The sequence below is a fragment of the Gopherus flavomarginatus genome, chromosome 4 (assembly GCF_025201925.1).
Source record: "Gopherus flavomarginatus isolate rGopFla2 chromosome 4, rGopFla2.mat.asm, whole genome shotgun sequence".
NCBI lineage: Eukaryota > Metazoa > Chordata > Testudines > Testudinidae > Gopherus > Gopherus flavomarginatus.
In genome coordinates this window covers 87,065,801-87,091,197 of record NC_066620.1, presented here as the reverse complement: position 1 = coordinate 87,091,197, position 25,397 = coordinate 87,065,801, and the positions used below count along the sequence as shown (strand labels likewise).

The following is a 25,397-nucleotide window of genomic DNA, read 5'->3' as shown; positions in this document are numbered from 1 at the left end:
GCAGGCAGAGGCTGATCTTTCTAGTCAGGGAAGAATTATAATGAATCAGTTATTCAGCTATTTTTATATCTGTAAATATATAAGCAATATTGTCACTTCTCATTAAAGCAACCCAGCCTGTATTATCATAAGCAGGAAAAGGTTTCTCTCCAAATATATACCTCTTTTCTGAAGTGTAACCACAATTTTAGTGCCACTTCCATAGTATCATCTGTTCTTTATGGTTGTTGGTGCATCTTTACGAAAATTAGATGCATTTAATTCTTGGGGTGCAAGCTATTTTCAGTTAGAGACTTAAACTAGTTCATAATAAAGGAGACTGGATTTTCTGGCAATGCATTGAAACTTTTAGGTATTATTCCTACAAATTTCAAAGTCATGGCTTTTTTTAATTAAAGCAACACTGATTATTTAAAAGTAATTGAATGCTTTGCTTTGATTGAATCATGGGGAATAAAACTGAGTGCTATGCAGCTACCTAAACTTTTGTGTAGCTTTCTCTCCACACAGAAGTTACTGGTATTCAACATTGGCATATACAAGTGTGTTGCTATAAACTGCCTCTTTGAGAAGACTTTTTGAAAGTTTTCCCTCTTGAATAAAAATTTGAGTTGTCAATCTAAACTGTTATGACAGAATACATGCTCAATTACTGCCATCATAGGAAAACTCATAGCCAAAATTATAAAAATTTTATTTGGTAAAAGATGCTTAAGTGGTTTTGTTCCATATACAGAGTGGTTGGTTAAATAGCACCAAATTTATCACTTCAATTTGTGCAGTTAATTGTATTGGAAGGCATACATTATTCCTTTAGCCCTCTTTGCTGTTTTTCCCCCTTCTTCCTCCTCTTCTAGGTGTGGGGGGGTCTTTTTGACAACAGTCACAAATCCAGCGACCTAAGAAAGAAAAGTTGACATTAGTTAATATTTTTATTAACTGTAGAACCCATGACTAGTTTACAAGATGAGTAAATACTTTTATTTTTGCACTACCTGTGCTGGTAACATGCAAAATATAAACCAATGTCTAGAAGTTAATATTTCTTCCTTTAAATTTGAAGACAATGTAAGTACATAAGAGTAATAATACTGAGTAGGAACAGGTGGTGGTATATACATTCCCACATATTCACTGTATCTCAGACTGGCCTGTGATCACATGACTGGGCTTCACCACAATTAAGAAGCTCCAGTGCTACTGTAGGATGGTTTTAAGATAAGAATAAACACTACCCCTACTTCACTTGTGACTCAAGGAAAATTGAGTGCATTAGATCAAAGCATTTTTATTTGTTGATTGACTACTTTAGAGGAATATTAACAACTTCTACTTATGTTCTACCTTTAGTATGGCTCAGTTATGTAGATCCTAGTGTAAATCAATCACAACTTGAATGGAAGAGTTCAGCAGCAATGGAACAACTGTCAACTCTAGTGCAGCTCACAATGTTTTCAAGACTTGAATATCAGTGTTACAGCAATGCTAGCATTGCAGAACTTACTGGGTACGTGCATCAATACAGTAGCTGTATTTTGCGACATGGATTTAGTTTTACACAATCGGACTGACTACTCCAGTCAATGATTAGTTCTTTAATTCTGATTCTACACTGCCTTACACCTTGTGCAGTTATTTACAAAGGAGCAAAATGAGTGAAAAATGCTACTAAATCAGTATCTTTTATATTAATGTAAAGTAGGTATAAATGACTGCACATAGCAGCTTTGTTCTAGTTTCAAGTTTAAGCATGGTACTGGGTTTATTTAATTGAAGAGGCAAGTTGTGACGTAAAGAAAAGGGGTCAAGTGTATTTACACAGATGGAGTGGAGCACACACTTTTTTCTTCTACTTTAATAAAGCATTTGTACTGTTGTTAAAGCTTCTAAAACAATGCAAAGGTTATACTATCAATAGGTAGAAATGCAAAGTTTATACGTCCTTCATTTATGGACGAAGGTAGCTATTCAATATCTTGTGGGAATCCTGAAAAAGGGGGGTTCTGAGCCATAGCGCTACTTGAATTTTGACAGAAACAGTCAGTGTTGTAAAATAGTGAAGCTGCCAATCCTATACTCTGTACATTACTAAAATATACAGAAAATTTTTAGAAAAACTCATTTCTGCTGTTTTGGATAATTCAATGAATGCCATCTTACACTGTAGACGCTACTTAATGTTTACAGTCAACTAATTCATACACCCCTATGGAAGTATAATTTTGTAACAGTAGAAAACCCCAGCCCTTAAAGACTAATTTCTGTTTCATTACCTGAAGGGATAGCACCAAGCCCCACACAAAAGGTATGATAACCACGGTCACACACATCGCAGAACATCATTTCTTCTTCATGGTGAGGCTGCCCACATATAATGCATGTTTTACACTCCATACACTGCCAAGGGTAGGTCTTAATCATAGCAACAAGCTCCATAGTCATATCAAGACAAGAAGGGTGGCCTAGATTAAAACCAATATTATTAATAGCACCTTTAGAAATGAAGTTGTAAAATAATTAGAATAACTTAATAGCTATTTTAGAAAAATCAAGTTTAGCTCACCTAAGAGACTCAGTGCAGTGAATGTGTTCTAGTACATACTTAAGTACAATTAAGGAAATTTTAAAGAGAAAAAGTGTTTCTAGGAAGACTGAAATGTTTGTATGCAAATTTATTATACAAAATATTTCCACTGAAAGTAGTAAAACGTGGCAATTAAAACTCCCAGCATTCCAGTTAAAGTGTATATCGATACTTACCACTGTTGTCACATTGGGAGCAGTGTATAAGTGCTTCAGTCTTTCCTTTCTTGTTGGACTCCTTACCCTTCAGACAAATTCCACATATAGCATTTGGAGTGACCTTTGGCTGGAAGGGTAGAAGAGGGCTATAAATTCATCCCAGAAGAATTTATAATGGATTTAACAGGAAATTTGTTAAGGTATCTCCATTTTAACTTTTGTAAATTACTAACGTAAATTGTATCCTGTGATTGAAGTGACTCTTAAGACATAAGGTGATATTGACAAACACTGGTTATTTTAAAATCTTAGGAAAGATGCATACAAATTTGATATTTAGAGCATGTGCAGTGAGCTATATGTAAATCATTTTACAGAAAATGAAACCAGAACAAAAGTGTATGCTAGATCCTCCTGCAAGCTTGTCAGCTAGCACTTCCCTTAATAGTGAATACAAATAACATACACTATATTATACCTTTAAAGCTAAATCAAATTTGTTCAAATATAGTAGGAATAGGAGAATATGTTTATATGAATCTCCAAATTCACAAGCTTCCATGTACACAAGGAGAACATAAATATCCTTTAAGAAATGCAAAATTACTTAACCCATCTGAATGGAAGCTTAAAATTAATACCACAAAATAAGACACAATTTAATACACTTAATTTGTATTGTTTAAGCTTCCAAAATGTCTAATAGACAAGTTAGTTGTGTTGCTTTAATGAGTTTTACTGTTCCTTTTTTCTATACCAAAGTCATGATTGCTGTTGCTATAGAAAACACTACAATTCTACATTTACAACACTGCTAGGAGAGAGTGAACTGAGAAAGAAAGGAACTGAGTGTTCATAACATCTATTTAAGGCAAAGAAATCCCAGGTGCTTAAATTGGCTGTGCGGTTCCCAGTATTTGTGTAGTAATTTTGTGACCAAACCCAAAAGATAAACTAGCAATAGCTTTACTTAGAGGAAAAGAAAAAAATACAATTAAGGTATCAAATTGTTTCTCAAAGGGACACTCAAACAGCTTTAATGTCGGACTTCAACCTACTGCATCTTAATGAAGGTTTGGATTCAAATACAGCACTTAATGATGTTAAATCCACTACTGCCAGAGATTTTTAAAAATCTGTCTCAGTGATATTTTAGTTCCATTGTACAGAAGCAATCATCTAGTCAATAGAGGAATTTTGAACTAAAATCCTACTCCCTAAGGAACTGTGGGATTGCTGATAAATAGTCACAATGGGACTTGCTCTATTTAAAACAAAAAACAAAAAAAGTTGCCAAATGAAAGAGAGAATAAAAGTGGTAGACTATTTTTAACCTAAGATGGTATTAATAAAAATGGCAGGGAACATAAAGCTATTAAAAAGAAAAAAGTATTCAATACTGCTCCTTTTAAAACAAAAATGTTATTTACCAGCCAGCTCTTTCCTAACATTTAGCAAGATAATTAACGTCTTCAGCAATTCTTAATCTGTCAGAATTCATTGCCCTGCTTTTAAAATGTTTGAAGTTACTAAACCTCCTTTTGTGGCTATAGTCTGCTTAACTTGTCTGGCCTGAAGAGTTTTAAATAAAACAAAACCCACCGGATGTTTATATACAACTTCCTTTTCAAAAGATGACAGAGGCATTCAGAGAGACTTTTTTTGCTTATTTATTTTAAAAAAGCATAGTCAAACCTGTTTTATACATAAATATAGTAAAACTGTAAAAGAAGTCTAACATTCACAAATGTCTCTACAAAATAAATATCATGGAAGTGAAAGCATACATAGAAAATTCTTACTGGTAACTATTCTATGTCTCCTACATATATACCTTGTATACCCTGCTCTTCCCAACAAAAGGATAGTGGCACATACTTAAACCTCAGTCTTGCTGTGTTTATCTACCCTCTTGTTGCTTACTGCTACATTCTAAGAGTAAGGTTTTTGTTGTGTTCTTTTACCTATAGCTAAGTAAAACAAACCTCTCTAAAATAGCAAGTGCACTTCTCTAATCCAAATTCTATTTCAGCTATGAATTATTCATACTATACTGCCATAATATACAGCAGCAAACTCCCTCTCACTCCACTGAAACTAAAGTGAACTAACTTTTGGTTACTGTACCCCTGTTAGTGTATGTGTAGTTAGTACTTCGATACATATAATTATAAAATTAGACACTGACTTATGTGTATTTATTGTTAATACTTCCCTCTACTTCCACTCCACTAACTTGTGTTCACTAGAAACAGTGAAATAATCACAGCATATTAAAAACAGAGTGCCCCAAGGTACAGAAGCACCCTTTTAAAAAAAAAAAAAAAAAAAAGAGAGAAAGAAAGGGGGGGAAGAAAAAGAAAAACAAACCAAACAAAACACAAGGTATTCACATTTCAAAGCAATTCAAGTTCTACCAGCCTAAAGAAATTAAATGGCTTTTAGGGAACACTATGAAAATATCTGTCTATCCTGTATGGAAAATCATAATATCCCATTTGACCATTTTATTTTCCAAATCACCTTCATCTTATTTTGATGAAGGGTGAGGCAGAGGGACTCTGTAACTAACTTCCATGCTGCTGTGCTGCAGCTCAGAGTCTCAAATGAAGCATTGCAAACACTCAGACAAGCATGATTTTTCTCTGAGGTCCTATTGCCTGTGGGCAAGGCATTTAAATTTCATATATAGTGAACCCAAAGCAAAATGTTTTGAGGACCTAGTAGCTTAACACATGGCAGATTTATTACGTGCAAAAACCTCCTGAACTCTGAGAACAGAACCCGGTGTGTGCAATGTAGTAGCCAGTCCTGCATCAATTGCAGCAACATCCAAGACGCATACACTTTGTGATGTAACGAAATATAAAACATGCTAACCATAATATCAATTAAAAGGCTGACACCTAATAAAAATGGCTTCATACAAAATACACCAGTTTTCCTGCTTAAAAAGAGAAGTAAATATGAGAATTCCATTGCATCATTTATACTGTATTGACTATAGCTATTCACTTATATATGTTGATGTTGCAGCAATTATCCTTCAATTTTAATTAAATGTAACCTAAAGATTATCCTATAAAATGTGGACAAACTGAATAATACAGAGGAAAAATATTACCAAAAATCCCAAAATGTAAAAGGACATTTAAGATCGGTTTATAGCCTTCTGTTTAAAGTGCCTTCATATTTAGGTACGTTCTGGTATATCAATATCTGTTCAATCTTTTTGTAGGCCACCTCTAACAAGAATGTTCACATCTAATCAGTTTTAAGATATTTCATGTAAGGGGCATATGAAAAATGTTTTAAAATTCCCATTTAAAAAAAATGCACAGCTGTGCCACCTCTTGAGGTATCAACAGCCTGATGCATCACCTTTGAGTAATGCTAGGTACACTGAAGTTGTGAAGACATGCCATACAAATATTTTGGCACTGTAAGTTATCAAATTAGCTTGCACTAATTGCTTTGTTACTAACATAATCGGTAGTTTAAACTAATCGGTAATAGCCATTTGGGTCCATTTTCAAACTGCAGTACTGCATTACTTGTATAGCTCTACATTTAGGAGTTCAGAACCTTACAAATGGTTCTGTTTCATTCGTTCTCTCTATGTATTCAAAAGACCACTAGACAGAGCAGACTAACAAACAGATACTGTACTTTGTGGTCTTCATACCTAAATGAAGCTCCTTTTTCTGTCAGACCAGTCGCATACAATCTCTAATATAAAATTAAACAATGCTAACACTTTTTCAAGCTTCATCTTTGGATTTCATATTCTTGAAAATACTGGCGTGAGTTTGGGTCTGTAATAAGCAATTCGCAAAGTTACATATATAAAAAGATATTTATATTACACAGTTCAAATATCCATAATTTGCATCTATCTTAAAAAACTCCTCAAAAGAGGAGAGATGGCCGAAGCTTGATAGTTTTGTTATAAACTGCAAAAAATACGTATTGTGCAATTATCGAATCTACAGAAACCTTTTCCAATCAACTGACGGTGTCCAATTCTTATTACAACTAACGTCTAAGTTTGATGTATAGCTTCTTTATCAACCAACAGTAAATTTAGATTGTTAGCAAACATTCCTGAATTGTAAAATTCAAACCATTAACAGCCCACAATTACCTTTGCTGCTGCAAGATTTCCCAAAACATACGATCTTGACATCACAGAAAAAAAATCTTGCTTTTTTTTTTTTTAAACAGCATCTTTTGGCAAACACTCCCAATTACCATGGTTTAAACGCTTCCTTACTGTAGCATCTTTCCACACAATGGGCCTGCTCTTGCTCCCACTGAAGTCAATGGCAAACTTACTGAATTCAATGGGAGCAGGATTGGACCACATGTATTTTTGAAGGTGTACAATCAAGACCCCTTTCCTGTACAAAGTTCCATAGACTAAAATTTAAATCATGCAGATGAACTCCAATTTCTCTTGAAATATATTTAATCCTCATTTGACTAATGGGAAAGGGTTACATTATTAGTATTGATTATTCTATCCTGGGTTTGGTAATCACTGGTTTACAGATGTTAAAGTGCCTTATTATCACAGCCAAATTTTAGCGTGAGTAAGAACATTCTGCGGACAGAAATTCCTTTTGTAACATGAATTAGATAAATTGTTATTCTCCATATCTGTCCTAAGTGTTCGGGTAGTGTTGCTTGAACTGTAGTTAGTTTTGCATTCCGCCCCAAAGATGGCTGCACTTATCGGTAAGTGATGTAAAACCTATAAATAGTCTAACACTTTGGGATCCTTCGGGATGAAAGGCCCTATTTAATGCATGTTATGACAATATATTCAGCCATATTGCCGCGCTTTACAGCACTGGTCTCATGATCTGCTGCCACACTAACTACTACTAAGACAAAAACAGCGAATACTCAATGCTGGTTTTACACTGACAGGTAATTCTGACTGCTACATTAAAGCAGTGAGGAAAATATAAAATTCTCTTTATAACAGCCATATTTTTTTTTTGCTGTAATTGCTCAGAAATCAGTTATGACACAGAATTAGAAGCCACTCCACAGCCAGGGTAACAGAAAAGCCCCTAGTAAAATAAAGCCAAAAAAGGAAGGAAAGAAGCAAACAGCTGAGAGCACAACAGGAGAGCAGCTAGTGAAGTACAGCAAGCAGAACTTCCATATTTTTGAAAAACAAAGTTAAATATTTCAGGGAGAGAGGCTGGTCAGTAAAGAAGCGGAGTCAGGGGCTTTTTTCTTCTACCTTGTACCCAGGAACTGATTTGGACAGTACAGAACGTTTGGAACCATCTTTTCTTGGAGTAGCACTTTTGTCTCTTGTTTTTTGTCTTCCCTGAAAAGAATCCTCCTGGTTGTCATTGGCGCATTCACCTTCAGATACATTGCCAGACGAGTTGTCCTATAATAAAAACATAACAACTTTTTTTGAGCGAGAGAAACTAGTCTTTTCTAAGCTCCAATGCCAACAAGGGTTAATGGCTTCCTACCTACAGGAGCACAGCTGAAATTTAAATATGGTATGGCCTGTTTTAGTGTAACCTTTTATGTCTATATGTCTCACACAGAGGCTGGCATCACAGCACAAGGGTTCCAGTATTTTCCAGGGGATCCTGATGCAAAGTCGGTGAAGAAGCATTTATCCTTTGTTCTAAATTGTTTTAATTTAAGACTTGTCAAAACCAAACTATTTACCAATATGCTGGATGTTCAACATCTATCAAGTCTTTCACAGATACAGGCCAGAAAGGCAGATAAATTGCCCAACACATGTTTGAAACATGCTACCAAACTGCATAAAATTTGGCATCTAAAAGAAGCATTAAAATGGTAAAACCAAAAAACTTTTTATTTTGCTTCTGCCTCACAGTTCTCCTTTAACCTAAACTCTACTGGACACAGATGTTAAAAATCCAAGTGAAGCCACTACTGACACTGACCAAAGGGAAGGGGAAGAAAGAGAATCTCTTTTTTGTTAAAGATCACTTTTCAATTTATCTCACCGAATTGCCTTTGATTTTCCGTTTGTCGTCCCCTCGACCTTCTTCCGCATCATCCGAATCTCCATCACTGTCCAGTGCAGGCAGTTCTGGATCTAAAGGTGGTTCATAAAGGGCTGTGTTTAATGGCAAATAACGAAGTTCATCTGGGGAGTATCTAAAATCAAGAAATAATTGTTTACTACCATATACTTACACACACACACACACACACACACACACACACGCACCCCATCAACAAAATATAAAAACACTTAATTGCAGTGAAAAATTAAAAAAAAAAGTCTAGACAAGCTGAAAGCCCATTTTTAATTGCATATAACATTACCACAATTGTGTGCACATGAACAATAATTATGTACACAATTCTGAAAATCTGGGTCACAAATACATCTCTGCTTCTTGGTCATAAATGTTACTCCATGTTAAAGAATATTTGGTTACATTTTAAAAAAACACTTCAGCTACTCAGTCCAGTAAAAGGTGCATGTTCCCTCACACCTTATAGACAAAGGCCTGATCCTAAGACCACTGAAAACAATGAAGTCTTTCCACTGATTTTAATGAGCTTTGGATCAAGCTCGAAATCCTAGTGTCTGAGCAATCAACTAAATAGATCCCCCAATTGTTTGAGAATTCACAGAGACACAAAGTTTAGGAAGTTATTCAACATCATATAGAGCTGCACGAAAAAGAACTTTTTAAGACTTCAATCCCGCACTGGAACCTGTTATTCAGCACTCCCTTTGCCACTGTAGAGTTCCATTAAAGTCAACAGGTATGTGCACAGCCAAAGAAATTATACTAGCAGATACTAACACAACATCAGGGCTTAGATGAGTACATTAAAAGAAGTAGAACCAACAGTTTGCTAAATACCCAGAGATAGATTTAACATGTTTGTTGGTTCAAGGTGCTTTGTTCTAGCTGGCAGACTCAGGATAGGTTTAATTATTTTAAACTAGGGCTGTCAATTAAATTGCAGTTAACTCAAATGATTAATACAAAACAAATTAACTAGATTTAAAAAATTAGGCACGATTAATCACAGTTTTTTTAACAAGCGTTTTCAGCATGGAAGCATGTACTCTGGAATGGTGATCGAAGCATGTACAAATGTTCAGCATATCTGGCTACACCAGTGTCATGCGAATCCCTGTTCTCACTTCCAGGTTTCAGAGTAGCAGCTGTGTTAGTCTGTATCTGTAAAAAGAACAAGAGTACTTGTGGCACCTTAGAGACTAACAAATTTATTTGAGCATAAGCTTTCGTGGGCTACAGCCCACTTCATCAGATGCTACAGCCCACAAAAGCTTATGCTCAAATAAATTTGTTAGTCTCTAAGGTGCCACAAGTACTCCTGTTCTTTTCACTTTCAGGTGACATTGTAAATAAAAAGTGGGCAGCATTATCTCCCATAAATGTAAACAAACTTGTTTGTCTTAGCTATTAGCTGAACAAGAAGTAGGACTGAGTGACTTGTAGGCTCTAAAGTTTTACATTGTTTTGCTTTTGAGTGCAGTTATTTAATAAAAAAATAAGAAGTCTATATTTGTACGTTACAGTTTCATGACAGAGACTGCATTATAGTACTTGTATGAGGTGAATTGAAAAATACTATTTCTTTTATCTTTTTACAGAGCAAATATTTGTAATAAAAATAATAGAAAGCGAGCACTGTACACTTTGTATTGTGTTGTAATTAAAATTAATATATTTGAAAATGTAGAAAACATCTAAAAATATTTAAATAAATGGTATTCTATTATTGTTTAACAGTGCAATTAAAACTGCCAGTAATTGTGACCTTTTTTTCAAATCTCACGATTAATCTTTTTAATCATTTGACAGCCCTATTTTTAACCAAAATTAATACAGAACAGCATCTTAATGTGGACTGATACATTAACTATATTTATATTTGTGTTGGAAGATGATTATGACAGTTAATCTAAGAGATTGTTCCATGGATTATGCCAAACATTTTACACCCACATATTCACCAAAGATCAAACAATGCATACACTGAAACCTCCAGTAAGTAATGTTTACTATCCCCAAGAGGCTATTTATTTTATATTACATAAAATACCATATGGACACATATAAATATAAAACAAATTTCACAATTATTAATTAGGCTCCAAAAGAAAGCAGTAAGGGACACAGAATTATGTGGATTGAAATTTCAAAAATGTGCATTAAATATAATAGGCATATTTCCTATGTTAATTATGAAATGTACTTCCTTTAGAAATGAGCATGCTTTTTTCAGCAAAATGGGAAAAAAATTTTAACACGTGAAATCTGTGGCACAGGATTAATACGACACAGAATATCAAACATTTTAATGAAGTTATAATCCTTCAGATATTGCCTCAATTTCTAACATTTTAAGTGTTTTTTCACTGGGAACATACAATGAATGGTGCAGGTATACAAACTCTATATTCCTAGTAACTAAATACCTTAGAAGGCTGCTGTGTATTAGTTATTCCACTTAAATGACCTTTACTTTCAGTCAGCATTAGAAAAGATGAATGGAAAGTACAGGTGCATTAGGTGTGCACATAACCCTTCTTGGTAAAACCACAGCCTTTTGGAAATCATTTTGCACTTATATAGCAACTTTGATCTGAGGACCTCAAAGCACTTTACCAAGGGGACCACTATTCCTGTTTTACCAATAGTGAAACTGAGGCCTACTGCGAATACGTGACTTGCCTATGGTCACGCTGCAATCTAGCAGCAATCAGGAATAAAATCTTGGCTCTCGGTTATCTGTTCTAATAACCAAATCAAGCTGCATCTCCATTTGCTTCTCAGGTATTTAGTTGACTTGAGTCAACCCTTACATATAACATGGAAGTTTCTGGAGAAAACATTTCCAGGCTAATCTTGGGCAATACAACATATTAAGGCTATGTGGCACAGGGCAGAGGTTTTAAAAGCTTATATACACAGTGAAGCATAGACATTTTGAGAGGGAGAGGGGTCCGTTTATCAAAACTTTCCCTCCTCTCACACACATCCAATTTCACCTAACATTCTTAGGCCATGCAAAACCAATCAAAATTAGCTGTTAGCAATGATCAGTCTCAGAAAAACCACTTCCTAAAACTGTTTCTCTGCATTCATGCAAAATTGCTGCATAGAAAGCGTTTGACCACAAGCCTGCAATACAAAATTTAGACATATCACACATACTCTTGACAGTCTCTGTAGAGCCCTAGGACTGAATGGACACAGAGTGAACTACTCTCTGTTGCATGTCAAATCGGTCCCGCTAAAACAGTGGTGGGCAACCTGTGGCCCAGCAAGGTAATCCGCTGGTGGGCTGCGAGGCAGTTTGTTTACATTGACTGTCTGCAGGCATGGGCACCCGCAGCTCCCTGTGGCCTTGCCTGTGAACGGTCGATGTAAACAAACTGTCACGCAGCCCACCAGCGGATCATCCCGACGGGCCGCATGCAGCCCGCGAGCCACAGGCTGTCCATCACTGCTCTAGAACAAGGCTGAGGCACACTGACAGAGCAGTGTGGAGAAGCTTGCACTGCTGCTGCCACTGCCAAACTTGTTCAGTGGAGAATGCACTTCAGTCTTTTGGTCAGTCAGACTCACATACCTCACGGACATACAATACACTCAAAATTATTTTGTAAGTATTATCACTACTACTCATCCCAGCTAGTTTCCTGGGATATACAAGCAAGTAGATGTAATATAGACAGCAACTATGATATCTTTTTATGTACCTTTTGTAGTACTCCTGGAACTGGCCTGGTATGAGAGCCACTGGATAAGGACTAACCTTTGTTCTCTCTGTAGGTAATATTTTGTATTTTCCTTGAGGCACCTGGATAATCTGTATTGTTTAATACAAAACAAAGATCTCATTTTCCACACAAGCAACCTTTTTTTTTTTTTAATTCATTTGTCTCTTCCACATTTTTGAACTCGGCCTTTATTATGCTGGAACAGTCACCTGATTTTTCCCAGATTCACTGCAGCACTTAAGGGCGTATATTATATACAGTATATTTTATAGTTCTACTGTCAAAATAATATTCTATAAAAATCTAAATAATAAATGCCTATTTAACTAGGGCTGTTAATCACAACTCACAACTAACTCAAAAAAATTAATCGCGATTAAAAAAATTAATCGTGATTAATCGCACTGCTAAATAGAACAAAAATTGAAATTTATTAAATATTTTAGGATGTTTTCCTACGTTTTCAAATATATTGATTTATATTACAACATAGAATACAAAGTGTACAGTGATCACTTTATATTATTTTTATTACAAATATTTGCACTGTAAAATGATAAACAAAAGAAATAGTATTTTTCAGTTAACCTCAGACAAGCACTGTAGGGCAATCTCTTTATACTGAAAGTGTAACTTACAAATGCAGATTTTTTTTTGTTACATAACTGCTCTCAAAAACAAAACAGTGTAAAAATTTAGAGCCTACAAGTTCACTCAGTTCTACTTCTTGTTCAGCCAATTGCTAAGACAAACAAGTTTGTTTACATTTACAGGAGATGCTGCTGCCTGCTTCTGATTTACAATGTCCCTGAAAATGAGAACAGGCTTCACATGGCACTTTTGTAGCCAGCATTGCAAGGTATTTACATGACAGATATGCTAAACATTCGTATGCCCCTTTATGCTTCAGCCACCATTCCAGAGGATATTCTTCCATGCTGATGATGCTCATTAAAAAATAATGTGTTAATTAAATTTGTGACTGAACTCGGTGAGGAAGAACAGTATGTCTTTGGCTCTGTTTTACCTGCTTTCTGCCATATATTTCATGTTACAGCAGTCTCGAATGATGACCCAGCACATGTTCGTTTTAATAACACTTCCACAGCAGATTTGACAAAACGCAAAGAAGATACCAATGTGAGATTTCTAAAAATAGCTACAGCACTGGACCCAAGGTTTAAGTGCCTTCCAAAATCTGAGGGGGACAAGGTGTGGAGCATGCTTTCAAAAGTTTTTAAAAAGCAACAATCAGATGCAGAAACTATAGAACCCAAACCACCAAAAAAGAAAATCAACCTTCTGCTGGTAGCATCTGACTCAGATGATGAAAATGAACATGCAACAGTCCACTCTGCTTTGGATCATATCGAGCAGAACCCATCATCAGCATGGACGCATATCCCCTGGAATGGTGATTGAAGCATGAAGGGACATATGAATCTTTAGTGCATCTGGCATGTAAATATCTTGCGATGCTGGCTAAACAGTGCCATGTGAATGCCTGTTCTCATTTTCAGGTGACATTGTAAACAAAAGCGGGCAGCATTATCTCATCTAAATTGTAACCAAATTTGGTTGTCTGAGCAACTGGCTGAAGTAGGACTGAGTGGACTTGTAGGCTCTAAAGTTTTATGTTGTTTTATTTCTGAATGCAGTTATTTTTTATACAGAATTCTACATCTGTAAGTTCAACTTTCATGATAAAGAGATTTCACTACACTACTTGTATGAGGTGAATTGAAGAATACTATTTTTGTTTTTTACAGTGCAAATATTTGTAATAAAAAATAAATATGAAGTGAGCACTATACACTTTGTATTCTGTGTTGTAACTGAAATTAATATATTTGAAAATGTAGAAAACATCCACAAATATTTAAATAAATGGTATTCTAATGTTGTTTAATAGAGCGATTTTTTTTTAAATCACTTGACAGACCTATATTTAACACAATGGATACCTAATCTCCTTTATGGCATTATGACTCTGTAATACACCCTTTTATTACATTTACATTACCAAACAAGCTGCTAAATAAAGTAAAACATAAATTAGTTTTCATACTGAGCATCTTTAAAATGCAATTTTACCAGAGCAGCATAATAATAGAGAGTAGTAAGAACAAGGAACTAACTTTGAAAGCAGACTTTTGTGTACAAAAGTATCAGGTATGATGAGCATATACAAAATAGAATCTCACAGGAACAGCCATAAAAGAGCAGATCAATGGTCCACTATCCTGTCACTGACAGGGGCCAATATCAGAAAAGTCTAAAATCTTCAAATGGACTACTATGCAATAATTTATCTATGGGGAAAGCTTCCGCTTAACTGCTCTCTGGCAAGTAATGCTTGGCTTAAATTCTGAAGCAAGACTAATACATACTTTTATCCTTTCAGTTGAACTATATAAAATATTTTTATTCATAAATGTCTAAACCCTTCTAGAATACTACTAAAATTTTTGCATCAAGAATAATTTGTAGAATTTACTATCACAAGCTAACTTTTTGACAATCAGTAATTATCAATTTTAAATTTCTTGCCTTTTAATTTCATTAGTTGTCCCCATACTCTTGTGTTATGAGAAATGGTAATAGGGGCATCCAAATGACCTGACCTCCTTTATGCTATTTTATATACTACTACAACACTTATTTGTCTCATGTCTAAACTAGGTAGTGCTAATAGTGCTTCCTCACATGGAAGTCTTTCCAGCTTAAGAAATCAATTAGTTAATGTAAAGGATATTAAAAAAACCTAAAGCGGAAAGCTCTATTCTATTTGGCAAAATTACTTTTTAAAATGTATATATTCAAATCTATTTTATTTCTAACCCAAATTAATTCTAATCCAATATTACGATAAAGAGTGGTTACAACAATATGTTTTCAGAAAAAGCACCAAAGAGACTGACATCTTTACTATAATAAACAAGGAGCTAACTGTCATTATCAAGCAATACATTTAAGTCAACCTACATGTGTCTGTAAATCAAAATAGGCTCTTCTTTCTTCCATTCGTTCCCGGTTTAAATTGCTGTTAAACTCTGCAGCTTTCTTGGCAGCTTTCTTAATATATTCTGGAACTTTACTAGCTTCTACTTTTTGTGTGTTCTGTTGTTGCATTTGCTGAAATAAAAATAATTGTATTAATTTACAAGACAAATCTGAAAAATCAGATATTGCAAAAGGAACTTAATCCACATGCCCAGCATGTTCTAGCTCTGGTTCATTAAAGTCTGAGGGATTACTTACAGAGTACTCTTTATAATGATCTGTTATTCGCTGGCGTTCTTTTTCTTGCAGTATTACAGAATACTCAGCGTGTTTGGCAGGATATTCTTTAATCATCAAATCAATCACTTCATCACTGCGTAAGGCTGTTAGACCTAGATTAGATAAAAAACACTAATAACGCTACATTGCAAAACAAATTTTAAGTCATTTACCATTTTGACCCGTAGTCTACTGTAAAGTTTGCCATTAAAGCAGAGAGCCTAACATACACAACACCTCTCACTGAACATAGAAATTATGCTGCAACAACACTCTTTAAAAAATTCTAAAATGAACCACTCCTCCATTTTCAAAACATTTTAGGGGGGTTAACAGTGTGGTTCTCATTGAATTTAATGGAAGCTGTATGTCTAAAGCCTCATGTTTTGCTTTAAAAAAAAAATTAGGAAAAATCAGCAGCCCAAAATATTATGCAGCTGTTATTCTGTTTATAGATTCTGTCATATGCCAAAGAAACCAGTGACAAATCAAAAGATACAGAATACAGGGAAGCAATGAAAGTGATTTTATAAAACAGTCAACTTCCTGTATCAAATGAGAGTGCAGTGTTACATAGATTTGTGATATCAAAGAGAACAGAACTGTGACAGACATTAATCAATCAGTACGTCAATCCAACCTAATGTTTATTATAAGTGAAAGAAGAAAATATTAAGATTTTCATTCTGATATGAATATACTCAAGTACTTTAACCTAATTCACACGACCTTGAACCTGCAAGCTGATCAACATAGGCAGACCTTTAGAGCTGCACAAAGCCCCATCTAAGACAATAGGTCTTCATGCCGACACAGAGTTTCTCTTGATCAGCTTGGAAAAGCAGGGCCTACATTAATAAAATATTCCCTTCAGCAAATGAAATCATTAGAACTGGTAAAAATAATGTGAAGATCTAGTAGTCTGTTGAAGACCTTAGACTCCAAATGTTACACATTCTTAACTTTACATTACATTACATTTTAAAGGTAAAATAAATAACCTTATTGCAATCAAAACCAAATTTAAATGTCTAGTCAAAAATTACTTGATTCTATCATTTTACGGCAGGAATCAAACATTCTAGCCTAATCCAACTGCATCAGAAAACTGAAAATTCATTTTGTTTTCTTACCTAAAGTACACTGAGTCTCTGTGATGACATTTAGTTCTCTGAGGTAGAGTTTTTCCTTATGAGACAGATCTCGTCTCTCTAAATCTCCAAGAGAGGACAAAACAGCAGTAAAACCATGTAGTGTTATACATTTCCAAATCCATCATAAAAGAAGTTCAAACTAGGCCAAAAACTAGTTTACAATTTCTTTTCCACATGCTGAAAAAGGAAGTCTGAACAATAAAATGTTTATTTTAGTTAATATTTAGTTTAGCAGTAGTACAATCCAGGGATAAGAATAGAAAGTCTGAAAAAAATTACATTAATAAAATGTAAGCTAAGGGGATATTCATTTAACAGACAAAATTATTCCAAACAAAAGTACTACACTACTATAGAAAAGGATGTTAATGTTTCTTTTATAAATAGTTTAAAAATTAGATTTCCCTCCAAGAAATTGCATTAAAATGACACTGACAAATAGTAAAGGCAGAAAGTAAGTTTTTGAAAAGTGTTTTACAAATTCTAATGTAAGGATTATAGTAGTTAATGATGGAGAAGACAGATTATCATCAATTCTCACATAAGTGAAGCACAAATCCCCCTGAGTATTCAGATATTTTCCCTCCACCTGGAAATAATGTATTGCACTATTGTGCAAGAACTGAAAACTGAAACTGACCAACCTAGTTCACTATCCAAGTTGAGCAAAATTCAGAAAGTTCCCAATAACAACAAACACTCAAAAATAAATTAAGGCCACGATTAACAGAAGTCACGTAAGCACCCCATCCTCTGAAAAGCAGGCTCCTTTACATAATTTCAACATAGGCACCCAAAAATCACTAGTCACTTTTGAAATCTCAGCCCAGATTTTCAAATAATTATTAGTAACAGAGATAGAAAAATGGGTAAACTTGATTTTTATCTTGACTATGTCCTCTTAACTGAAAGATCTATGTTATATTCCAAAAGAGGAGAGTTGTCAGTTTGTACACATCTGAATCGACAGATTTTTTTACACACACTTTTCAACCTGGATACCTGGATATTTTCGTTTAAATGAGGTCACACCCAAGTATTCACTGACTTGCTCCTGAAGCATATAGTATTCTCCCGTTTCATCAGGTGGCCATTTGTATTCTATCAAATTTTCAGCAGGAAAGTAGCTAAAGCTAAACACAAAAACAACAGGCTTGAAATAATAGTAGTACATTTTGCTAAAAAAATATACATTGCATAAAAAGTGTTAGAATACTCAAAGTAATCGTTAACAATGCCATGCTTCTAGAACTTGATCTAATTCCCATTTAAGTCAACACAACACTCCTGTAGAAAGTTGGTTCAGCCCCTTAGAATATATCCTCCTATCCCATCTCAAAATTACACACATTCAGTGTGTTTCATTTTACTAGTGTTTCACAAAACTAGTATTTATCAATGAATCACTGGACATGAAATCAAGGACTGTGTAATCCTTGACAAGGTAAGAATAAGAAAACAGGCATTCCTACTGAAAGATAGATATTTAAAAAAACATAAAATTATAAAATGCAAAAAAAAGTCAAATGTACAAGTAAGGTCAGTCCTCAGGATAACCGAAGCGCACTTTGGCATAATTTACATTAAATAAACACGCCATTACACTACATTAAAAGCAATGTTGAAGCAAGGAAGTTGCTCAAATGCCACTTTAATTCACCATGCCTCAGCACTGCAGAGGTCAGAGAAATGCACGAGCAACATATAAGCAGAGAAAGAAGAGCTAATGTTAAAACTTCTGGAAAAACACAACAAAATAGTGTTTAAAAAAATATAAAACCTCAATAAAGTGATATTACCCAAGATCTTGACTAGAAGTTTCACAACTTCGGGAACTGTCCCCTGAGCCCATACGTCGTCTTTTTGATGGCTGGCTGCTATCATTTGAATTTTCTTCTGTGTCATCCTGAAATAAACATGGAGAGCAAGCATTAAAAATAAAGCCAAGAAGTCCTGCATGTACTTAATGTATTAGGATATCACAATGTAAAGACTCACAAAAATGTAATAAACTATTCTGGGATTGTGAAAGGTGGCTGTGACTAGAACAAACTTGCTCCCTTGAAGTACTGTGCTATTTCAAAAGGGTTCTATGCGCCAAATCATGGGCTGGCTTGCACAGTTCCTTACTCCCTTGTGCTGGCTACTCATCAGGCTTACCAGCACAGAAGGGGAACCAGGTTCTGCAGAGGCACTATGTTTCCCCCATTGTCACACAGGTGGGCAGAGCTTTGCCTCTGCCCAGCACACCCACATGCCTACAGGTGTAACTGTGTCTGCACATCATCTGCTAAAGATCTGGGACAGTTTACTAAATCCCCTGAGCAGTGAAGAAACTTGGAGCACAACTATCAACTTCATGAAAAAACTTGTACAGATACAGAGAAACATCATCTTCCTTTCCAAATGCAAACAGATGGACATCATACCAAAAGGACTAAAGGTAAAAAATCCATTACAATCTACATATCACATAGACTATGCTGACAAGATTGTGCCACACACTCTCAAAGAAACTGCGAAACCACCTGATCAACATCCTATACAGCAAACAGGGGAAGATTAAGACTGAACTCTCAAAACTAGATACTCTCATGAAAAACCAACCTTCTACACAAACTTAACAGAGACTGGGAATGGTTGGGTCATTACATTAATTAAATCTATTTCCCTATGTTAAGTTCTCCTCACACCTTCTATGGGTCATCTTAATTATCACTTCAAAAGGTTTTTTTTCTCCTGCTGATGACAGATCATCTCAATTTATTAGATTCTTCCTGCTAGTATGCATACTTCCACCTTTTCATGTTCTCTGTATGCATAAATATCTCCTGTCTGTGTGTTCCATTCTATGCATCCGAAGAAGTGAGCTGTAGCTCACGAAAGCTCATGCTGAAATAAATTGTTAGTCTCTAAGGTGCCACAAGTACTTCTGTTCTTTCTGCGGATACAGACTAACACGGCTGCTACTCTGAAACCTTACTCTATCAGTAGTGCCTTTCCCCAGTCAGATTTAAAGAGACCTATAGCAAGAGAAAGGATGATATTTAGAATGTATGTTGTGATGAGATTTGCTCATACTTGAGGGTCATACCCTAAAACAGGGGAGGAGGGGGGAGGATGAAAAAAATATAAAATTTTAAGGTGCTACCAAAGTGAAGGACCAATGAAACCCATGGTCTTATTGTTGGGATATCCACTGAATAAGTCAACTATATCTAAAAAATGAAGTTTATTATAATGTTAATTGATTGAAATCCCATATAGTTTGTTATTCAGCCTGTAAACAGATGTAGGAACCACTGAATATCAGCCATATACCATCTTAGTAGCTGCAACTCTGTGTCACATTACAAATCATTGGAAGAAAACAAAAGCCTTCATCTTGTTTAATAACATTTGTGAAATATTGCTGATGGAAGAACTAACCTGTCAAAAACAGTCAAGCCCACAGTTACACTTAGTATTTATTAATTAATGACCGGTACAATTATTAGGCCTTGTTTAGTTAATGTCTTTCCACTTATATTGATATGTTAATCTAAATATAACACTTTAAACATGGATTTTAAGAGAGAACGGAGATCTATAAACTAATTTTCCCTACTTTAGCTACATAACACTTGTAAGATCAATACAATCAAAAGATTAGAAAAAAACATGTCTGTCTTCCTCTCTGTTTTTGTTTTACTTTGTTTATTTGACAACGCTTTATAGCTAGTCTTTTCCCCCTTTTGCTTGTGTGGGTCTTCACATAGCAAAAAAAGAGAGAAAACTTTTAAATTAGGGAAAAAATTAGTAAGAAGTTTGAAGCAGGTGTAACTAGATCAATTTTAATTTTGTTTTAATTGACTGTCTCAAGCTGATGGAGTCCTTTTAAAAGAGGTGGTTTTCATGCAAAGAAACACAGGGAAGCAGAAAAAAATTTGTGAGAACACCAGATCTTATGGTTTTATTACAAAAACTACTTCTATGGAAAAATAATATTCATTGATCAAAATCCTGTTTTGTTCGTTATTCAGCCTGTAAATGTCGGTAGGAACCACTGAGTATCAGCCATGTAGCTTCAGCACTAAAATAAATTTCAATGAAGGAGAGCACAGAGGTAATGAGTCACCTAATATTAAATACTAAGAGCACAGACATAATACACTGATAATTTCTATAACTGTGCTGAACATTGTTTTATCCCATCTCCTCCACAACCACACCATTTTCAACAATAGTTGAGAGTATGGCAGGAGACCCCGAACACTGACAACTGATGTCTATCCACAAAAAGAACAGGAGTACTCATGGCACCTTAGAGACTAACAAATTTATTTGAGCATAAGCTTTCATTTTCAGATCCATGCTTTCTAATGCTGGATTTGGCATTGCCCCAAAAATGGCTGCTGAGAACCCTGAGAGTAGTAAAGGGGAAAGAGTTATTTACTCACCTCTCCATTTTCATTATTTTTAATCCCAAAATGATTTCAGCAGTTGCTACCTCAGAAACTTCCAATTAGAGACTAAGGCTTTGTCTACACTAGCACTTTTGTTAGCAAAACTTTTGTCGGTCACGGCTGTGAAAACACACCTGACTGACAGAAGTTTCACCAAGAAAAGCACTGGTGTGGACAGCTCATTGGGAGTGGTTTAATTATGTCGGCAGGAGAGCTCTCTCCCTCTGGCACAGCAGCTACACAGGAGACTTTACAGCGGAGCAGCTGCAGCAGTACAGCTGTGCCACTATAAGGTCCGTAGTGTAGACATCACCTAAGAGATAAAAGGATGTAGTGTGATGCGTAGGACATGGCTCTGGGCTGACTGTGTTTCAGCCAAACATAAGGTCATACAGATCGGACAGGGGACTATCATGGGAAGTAGCGATTCCGAAAAAAAGACTTAAGGTTCATGGTGGGTAATAGCTGAACATGAGCTGACAGTGCCACGGTGTAGCTAAAAGAACTAAATTGGAGAGGAGTCAAAGAAGGGCCATGAGAATGATTAAAATATTGGAAAACATGCCTCCACCTTGAGACTCAAGAGGCTCAATCTATTTAGTTTATCAAAAAGATTAAGAGGTTATTTGTTGACTGTCTATAAGTACCTACATGGGGAACAGAAATTTGAAAACAGAATTATCCAATCTAGCAGACAAGAAATTAAGTGCAAAATTAAGAAAAGGAAATCAGCCATCACCAGAAACTTTTATATCGAATGTTGCCCCTTTTCAACCTGAGCAGTTAGTCAAAGCTTGGGGCCCTAGAGGTGTTCCAAATGGGAGCAGAAATTAGTGATGGGTATTTTATCAAAGCATTTTGTTTATTTCTAAAGAATGTACAAAAATCTGTCTCTCTGAATGAAGAAATCAAAAAGGAGGAAACAGCTTCTTTTGCTCACTGCACCAAGTGCACTCTTTTCATTCTGCACCTCAACCCAAAAACTTGTCCTCAGTTTCTTCAGCTCAGCCACCATGCTTTCAGCCGCTCGTTCAGGGTCTTCGTCTATTCCAGTTTTTCCCCTATGTTCTGCCTCCCCTACACACTCTCTCTCTCTCTCTCACTCTCTTCCCCAAAAGCAATACTCAGCAAAAGCTCTGGGGTGCATGCACACACTCCTTTTCTCTTATTTGGGGGTATATGCTTACAGTTATGTTAACTGAAGGGTGAATTTACACTTATCAATCTCAGTGGGGTTTTAAACTCAACCCAAAACAAATTTTCATCCAGCTCATAACACAGGATTTTTTCCAGATGAGATGGTCTAGGTTCAACAACAGCTATTAGACTTGAAAAGGGAATTCATTCACTGAAATCCTATGACCTAGGTTACACAGGAGACCAAATGATACCAGATGATCAAAATGGTCTTTTCTGGACTCAAAATATATGAATCTACTCTCAGCTCTGCCAGGCACATCCTGTGTGACTATAAATCACTTATCTTCTATGTACCTTTGTTTCCCCATCTATATAAATGAGATAATACTTAGTCTCCTGTGTACTGATTAAAGGTGATATGTATTAAGAATATCAATCCTTTAGACCATTTGCAAACTTGAGTTTTCCAAAATACTTTCAGATAGTATTTGCTAAAGTCACCCTTGAATCTGAGAAAAGGGGAGAAGCAGGAAACAAATGGTGGAAACACTGGAAAGTCTTTGGAAGGTCATGGGAGACAGGAGAGATTCCAGAAGACTGGAAAAGGGCAAATATAGTGCCCATCTATAAAAAGGGAAATAAAAACAACCCATGAAACTACAGACCAGTTAGTTTAACTTCTGTGCCAGCGAAGATAATGGAGCAAGTAATTAAAGAAATCATCTGCAAACACTTGGAAGGTGGTAAGGTGATAGGGAATAGCCAGCATGGATTTGTAAAGAACAAATCATGTCAAACCAATCTGATAGCTTTCTTTGATAACATAACGAGTCTTGTGGATAAGGGAGAAGCGGTGGATGTGGTATACCTAGACTTTAGTAAGGCATTTGATACGGTCTTGCATGATAGCCTTATCAATAAACTAGGCAAATACAATTTAGATGGGGCTACTATAAGGTGGGTGCATAACTGGCTGGATAACTGTACTCAGAGAGTAGTTATTAATGGCTCCCAATCCTTCTGGAAAGGTATAACAAGTGGGGTTCCACTGGGGTCTGTTTTGGGACCAGCTCTGTTCAATATCTTCATCAAAGACTTAGATGTTGGCATAGAAAGTATGCTTATTAAGTTTGCAGACGATACCAAACTGGGAGGGATTGCAACTGCTTTGGAGGACAGGGTCAAAATTCAAAATGATCTGGACAAACTGAAGAAATGGTCTGAGGTAAACGGGATGAAGTTCAATAAAGACAAATGCAAAGTGCTCCACTTAGGAAGGAACAATCAGTTTCACACATACAGAATGGGAAGAGACTGTCTAGGAAGGAGTATGGCAGAAAGAGATCTAGGGGTCATAGTGGACCACAAGCTAAATATGAGTCAACAGTGTGATACTGTTGCAAAAAAAGCAAACGTGATTCTGGGATGCATTAACAGGTGTGTTGTAAACAAGACATGAGAAGTCATTCTTCTGCTTTACACTGCGCTGGTTAGGTCTCAACTGGAGTATTGTGTCCAGTTCTGGGCACCGCATTTCAAGAAAGATGTGGAGAAATTGGAGACGGTCCAAAGAAAAGCAATAAGAATAATTAAAGGTTTTGAGAACATGACCTGTGAAGGAAGGCTGAAAGAATTGGGTTTATTCAGTTTGGAAAAGAGAAGACTGAGAGGGGACATGATAGCAGTTTTCAGGTATCTAAAAGGGTGTCATCAGGAGGAGGAAGAAAACTTGTTCACCTTAGCCTCTAATGATAGAACAAGAAGCAATGGGCTTAAACTGCAGCAAGGGAGATTTAGGTTGGACATTAGGAAAAAGTTCCTAACTGTCAGGGTAGTTAAACACTGGAATAAATTGCCTAGGGAAGTTGTGGAATCTCCATCTCTGGAAATATTTAAGAGTAGGTTAGATAAATGTCTATCAGGGATGGTCTAGACAGTATTTGGTCCTGCCATGAGGGCAGGGGACTGGACTCGATGACCTCTCGAGGTCCCTTCCAGTCCTAGAGTCTATGAATCTATGAAAGCCCAGACCCTTTGCAAAGCTATGAGCCTGGCCCACGGGTGCTGTTTTCCACCTGCTGCAGGACTGTACAGGGCCAGTCCCAGATCTTGAACCTGGGCAACTTTCGGGCCTGGAACCCAACACTGGTTGAGGCCCAGGAGCTCTTCCCTTCCCCCCCCCCGCGCTTGGTCCCTCTGGCGAGAAGGCCGAGGAGCTGTTGTAGCCCGTTCACTCGAAGAGGCCTCCAGGCTCTATATCCCAGCACCTGCTCAGCTCAGGGCCAGGTTCAGGGGCTCCCTCCAGCGCACAGTCTGAGGCCCGGCCCGTGGCCTGGGGGCGTGGAGAGGGACCAGGGGCACGGAGAGGGAGGGGGAGGGGTGTGGGACGGGACGGCGCAGAGCTGCAGCCTGTTCGCCCTCAGGGGCTGGCTGCCCGCCCCGCCGGCCACCTGGTCACCTCCCCCATAACACCGGGGGGGGCAGGGCTGACTCCCCCCGAAACACACACGCTGCGGGTCTCCCTCTCTCCCAGGTCGCCCCCCTCTGCCCCCGCTTCACCCTGGTCGCCGCCACCCCGGTTCTCCCTGCGAAAGTCCCGCTGAGCCGCGGCGAGGGGAGGGTTCCCGCCCGGCCTCTCTCACCTTCAGGGACTGGGCCCCGGGCGTAGCCGGGTCGCTGTCACAGACCCGCGGCGACAGAACCGCCGCCATGGCCGCCACCGCCCGCTCCCTCCGCTGGGCGGGGCGAGAAGCCGCAGCGTCCGCGGCGTCCCGCCCTCCTCGTCCTACCCCGTAGCGCCACCTGCCGGCCGGACCTGGAGCGCGCCCGTCGCTCGCAGCCCCACTGCCA

The 25,397-nt window shown here is 36.9% G+C and overlaps 1 protein-coding gene across 2 annotated transcripts; it reads right to left on the bottom strand.

Moving 5' to 3' along the window:
- Positions 1 to 677: 677 nt before the first annotated feature.
- On the bottom strand, positions 678 to 25,306 carry PHF10 (PHD finger protein 10). Of its 2 annotated transcripts, none has more exons than XM_050949115.1 (12): positions 25,190 to 25,306; positions 18,762 to 18,868; positions 17,965 to 18,095; positions 16,942 to 17,025; positions 15,788 to 15,921; positions 15,512 to 15,661; positions 12,506 to 12,615; positions 8,754 to 8,907; positions 7,997 to 8,152; positions 2,761 to 2,869; positions 2,274 to 2,462; positions 678 to 899 (listed from the first exon to the last, which is right to left on the bottom strand). In XM_050949115.1, the coding sequence occupies exons 1-12, from the start codon at positions 25,256 to 25,258 to the stop codon at positions 814 to 816; spliced, it is 1,479 nt and encodes a 492-aa protein (XP_050805072.1). In that variant the 5' UTR covers positions 25,259 to 25,306; the 3' UTR covers positions 678 to 813. The 2 variants fall into 2 exon arrangements, with proteins under 2 accessions (XP_050805072.1, XP_050805071.1); XM_050949114.1 differs by having other exon boundaries at positions 16,942 to 17,019; positions 25,190 to 25,287.
- Between the last annotated feature and the right edge of the window lie 91 nt (positions 25,307 to 25,397).